Consider the following 5414-nt stretch of genomic DNA (forward strand, 5'->3'; position numbering starts at 1 on the left):
GCCGACTAACTCGAAGGACCACCCACTGTAGGCGGACTAAATGAAATGCTAGTACTCTATTTGTAACACGCAACCTAACCGTTATGCGTATCTCTCTATGTCTTCTGTTCTGTTCTGTCCGAAAGTCTAAGGTGTTCTCTTCTGAAGCTCTAAAAATGTTCTGTACTTTTCTGATGTTCTGTGCTTTCTGTCTGTCTGTTCCGTCTTTTCTGTCCCCTAGAGGACCGGAGTCATGCCTAATATCACCTCGGTCCTCCCTACTTCTCTTTACCTAGGGCGGGCGGCAAGGAATTACGGCCCAATCACTGCAATTCCAAATCTAGTGAGACTGCCCCAAAACGGTGGGCCGGGAGTTAGGAGGGAGAGTGGCAAAATAACTCCTGCTAGACATCCCGCGCTGATGGGCCTACGTACCCGAACAATGCCAGACCCAACCGTAATTGACTGGACCGTAATCAAGGACCAGGAGACGTTATGACGGTGCCGCATGTGCCCGGGAACGGCCCGGGCCAGACCCATACCGTCCGGGTACCCAAGCACATGGCCCCTGCAATAAATCCTGGCCACTTGGCCGGAACATACCGCCCACCTTGAACATGCATCGCATGTTCAACTATGTCTATATTTGATAACCCATATAAGTGTAAGCTTATGATATGATTACAATCTACGTATTCTGTGTGAATATTACAATATTTACAATGATCGAAATTTACACTATACATAGTTGCGCTACACCTCGTGTGACATTTCTAAGTGATCTAAAGGTATTATACACAATTTTGTCACGGGTCGTTTAATTGTTCCGGTTCACGTTCTGACTGTTGCGACACGAATCACTCCATCTGTACCAGGGTGTACCTGAACGATTCTTCCCATGCTCCACTGTAACGGGGGTAGATTGTCCTCCTTGATGATTACCAAGGAATACACGGCTAATTTCGACGTGGTGGAATGCTGCCATTTGTGTCGTTGCTGTAACTGTTGTATACATTCCCGCTGCCACATTTGCCAGAAATGCTGGACCATTTGCTGGATTAGCTGGTATCTGTTGAGTCGAGTGACCTTGATATCTCGTAGGTCATCAGATGGCAGTGTTGTAAGGGCAGTACCAATTAAAAAATGCCCAGGAGTCAAAGGGTTTAGGTCTGTGGGATCTGAGGATAATGGTGAAAGTGGACGTGAATTTAAACTGGATTCTATTTGCGTCAGTAACGTATATAGCTCTTCGAACGTGAGCCTCTGATCTCCTATAACGCGTGTGAGGTGGTATTTAGCAGATTTGACCGCTCCCTCCCACAATCCACCAAAGTGTGGAGAGTGCGCAGGAATTAATCGCCATTCGATGGATTCCTGTCTTAGTGCGTTTGCAATTTTTTCGTTGTGTTGTTTGTCCTTAATTAAGATATTTAGCTCAACTAGCTCGTTCCGCGCCCCAATGAAGTTTGTACCGTTATCGGATATGATACAATGACATCGCCCCCGTCGGGCAATTAAACGCCGGAAACAGTTTATGAAAGCGTCGGTACTCAAGTCGGTAGCTAATTCTAAATGTACGGCCTTCGTAACGAAACATACAAAAATGCATAGGTATGCCTTGACTGTTACCTTGCTTCTCGTTCTTTCCTTTGTAAAAAATGGGCCTGCGTAATCGACTCCACAGGTAAAAAAACGTCGCGCTGGGGTGACTCTCGACGCAGGTAATTGACCCATCTGATAGGTTTGACTCAATGGGTTTGTTTTAAAGCACCGTACACATTTCCGTATGTTTCGTTTTACATTATGTTTTGCTGAGACTAAACAATACCTTGTTTGTAATGACGTTAAAACAGCCTGACATCCCGCATGCATTAACCTGTGATGTTCGCATTTGATTATTAAATCCGTTAGCGGATGCTTTGGTGGCAATATGATCGGATGTTTTTGATCGTAGTCTATGGGTGCGTTGGATAGTCTTCCGCCCACCCTGAGTAGTCCGCCATTGTCCAGAAATACATTTAGGGACCGTAGCGCACTGGAATTTGGAAGTGCTTGTTGCGTTTGTACTAATCTGATCTCTGTCGAAAATGCCTCCCTTTGCGCAAGTAATTCCAAACGTGTTCTCGCTGCATTGATTTCTATTGTTGTCAATGAACCCGTTATTAGCGAATCTGATGCGTCACCTTCTAATTTTTTAACTCGATTTCTCATAAATTTGGCAAATCTGAGACAGTATGCTATGCTTCTGAGTAATCGCGTATAGGTTGAAAATATCCTGACAATGCTACTCTCTGCAGTCGATATAGTCAACATAACCGGTTTCCTTTCCTTCTCTTCCGGAACGTCGATAGGGTTATCTAACGCGCTAGGCCATAGACTTGAGCTCTGACGTAACCAGGTGGGACCGTCCCACCAAATGGTTGTGTTCTGTAATGTACCTGGTTTTGTGCCTCGCGAAATTAAATCTGCCGGGTTGTCTTCAGAGGCTACATGTCTCCAACTATCACTTGACGTTAAACCTTGAATTTGCGATACTCTATTGGCTACGAAGGTTTTCCATTTGTTTGGGGAGCTTCGAAGCCAGGCGAGGGTGATCGTCGAATCTGTCCACAGGTATTCCTTAAACCTTACTGTGTCTAATGCTATTCTAACTTTGCTTACTACATTTGCTAGTAATAATGCACCGCATAATTCTAATCTCGGTAATGAAATGGTTTTGAGCGGTGCGACTCTGGACTTTGCACACAATAAGCGCGTTACCCAACTACCTGACAGATCCCTAGAGCGCAGGTAAACACAAGCCCCGTACGCCTTCTCGGACGCGTCTGAAAACCCGTGCAGTTCTATATCATCTAAACACTCTGAAATTGCACATCGCGAGATGTTCATTGCTCCTACCTTGCTAATATCTTGGCGGTATTGGAGCCATTGAGTATGCAGGTTCTGCGGTATTGATTGATCCCAACCTATCTGAGTCTGCCATAGTTGTTGTAGGATCAATTTTGCGACTATTACAATGGGGGATATTAGACCTAACGGGTCAAAAATTTGAGCTATTTCAGAAAGAATAGTACGTTTTGTGACACGCTGGTTCTGTGGGGATTCTACTCTAAACATTAAGTGGTCGGTCGTCGGTGACCACAAGAGGCCTAACGTTTTTGGGTCTTTATCTACGGCGATTTCGCGATTTCTCTCTGTACTGTCTGTTGCTGTAACTGTCGGGCAATTGCTTGCCCATTTACGAAGGTCCATACCTGCTTGTGATAGAATTTGCGTCAGCTCCCTTTTCAGCGTTTCTATTTCCTGTTCTGTTTGAGCCCCAGTTAATAAATCGTCTACGTAAAAATCATTGATTATAACCTTACTGCTCGTCGGAAATGTGTGAGCACAGGTCAGTCCAATTTCGTGCAGAGTACGAGTCGCTAGGAAAGGAGCGGATGCTGTATCATAAGTTACTGTGTTTAACTCGTACTCTTGGACTGGGAGATGGGGCTGTGCTCGCCACAAAAGTCTTTGATACTTCCTATCTGCTGGATGAACTAAAATTTGTCGATACATTTTAGCAATATCGGCCGACAGGACGTACCGATTATATCGAAAACGAATTAAAATGGAAATTAAATCGCTTTGAACTGTAGGGCCCACTAATTGGATGTCGTTCAATGCAAGGTCTGATGAGGATTTTGCTGATCCATCGAACACAACACTAAGCTTCGTTGTCGTGCTGCCTTCCTTGAATACAGCGTGGTGGGGAAGTTAGTAGTCGGATTGCTCGTGTGTACCTTCTACAATGCGCGACATATGCCCTAACGTCTCATATTCTGACATGAATTCTGTATACTGCTGACTTTTTTCTGGATATCTTGCTAACCACCTTTCTAACGATTATAACCGCCGTTCAGCTTGCGCTCGCGAAGTACCTAATTCATTTGCGTTGGATTTAAACGGTATTCTAACGATATATCTACCGTCCGTGTCTCGTCTTATGGTTTCCCTAAAATGTGCCTCGCATTCATCGATTAACCTAGTATCGCTTGGGGTTAGTTCCTCTATGTCCCAAAACCTCTCTAATTGAGATTGTAGGTCATTGAGTGTGGCTAAACAACACTTATTGTCTTGTGATAATTTCTTGTCTGCCCAGGTAGGAGTGCCTCCCAAAACCCAACCGAGTTGGGTCTTTTGCAAGAGCAGGTTGGAAGTTGATTTATGTTGACCGACGCATAGCAATGTCCAAAATATACCTGCTCCAATGAGCATATCTATTGGCCGTTGTAAATGGAATTCTGGATCGGCTAGCTCTATGTGACTTGGAATTTCTATTTTTTCTCTATGTATCTGAAAATTGGGCATGTCTGACGTGATGGTTTCTATTGATAGGCATTGTACCGTGTGTTGAGATTTATTATATCGCGAATGAATTGTTAATGTTGCTCTACCTTCTATGGAATTTACTGCCCTTCCTAATCCTGTCTCTGTTGAACTTATTGCAGTCGGTTTGATGCCGAGTCGTTGGCAAAATTCCGTGGTTATAAAATTTGCTTGAGATCCCGAATCTGATAATACCCTGCATTTATGTGACCCCCCTTGTCCTTGACATAAACTATTGCTGTTGATAATACGGCATGCCCTATTGTATTTGCTACGTTAGCTGTGAGTACTGGGGGTTCTCGCGAATCTGATTCTCCTGTAGCCGCGTAGCCTTCTTCTGCGCGTTTGAATTCGGGATTATGTAATAAGGAATGATGCTTCCTTCCACACTGTTTGCAATGACTCCGTGTACACGCCCGTACCCGATGTGCCGATGACAAACAATTGAAACACAGCCGGGCTTCTTGCACTATCTTTGTTTTTGTATTTAAATCGCTGTTCTTAAATTTCTCACAGTTATATATCGCGTGATTGGCCTTGCATGCGGGGCACCCGGCTGAGTTAACTACATTCGAAGCTATGTAGTTGTAACGAGGGGTATTATTTGTTCCTCGAGGTCGCTGGTCGACCCTGGATGCAGCTACCTGAACACTGACCGCGATATTTGCTAAATATTTGGAACGTTCTTCTATAAACGCAGATAATTGACCAAATGTAGGCATTTCCGACTGAGATATTATTCTCCTTTCCCATTCTCTCATGGACACTTGACCTAACTTTCTGGACAATAACGGAACTAACATGGTGTCCCAAGTTTCAACCGATTCACCCAAAGACATTAACGCTATTCTATGATTTGTAGCTTCGTCCAGAAATTCCCGCAATGTGATGTCTGATTCCCTTTGAATGGATTTTAAATCAAGTAATGAATTTACATGATGCCGCTTGAGACTTGTGGAATCTTCATATCGCGACTTGAGTAATTCCCATGCATGTCTGTAATTTGTTCCGGACACGCCTAACGCTTGAATCACACGAGCCGCTACCTCCTTGAGTGAGGTATTTAA

The 5414-nt window shown here is 44.2% G+C and overlaps 1 protein-coding gene across 1 annotated transcript; it reads right to left on the reverse strand.

Annotated features, from left to right (window-relative positions):
* Positions 1–810: 810 nt before the first annotated feature.
* LOC143263084 (uncharacterized) lies at positions 811–4329 on the reverse strand. Its single transcript, XM_076528330.1, has 2 exons — positions 3985–4329; positions 811–3711 (listed from the first exon to the last, which is right to left on the reverse strand). The coding sequence occupies exons 1-2, from the start codon at positions 4327–4329 to the stop codon at positions 811–813; spliced, it is 3246 nt and encodes a 1081-aa protein (XP_076384445.1).
* Between the last annotated feature and the right edge of the window lie 1085 nt (positions 4330–5414).

The sequence above is a fragment of the Megalopta genalis genome, unplaced genomic scaffold (genome assembly GCF_051020955.1).
Source record: "Megalopta genalis isolate 19385.01 unplaced genomic scaffold, iyMegGena1_principal scaffold0316, whole genome shotgun sequence".
In the NCBI taxonomy this organism is placed as follows: Eukaryota; Metazoa; Arthropoda; class Insecta; order Hymenoptera; family Halictidae; genus Megalopta; species Megalopta genalis.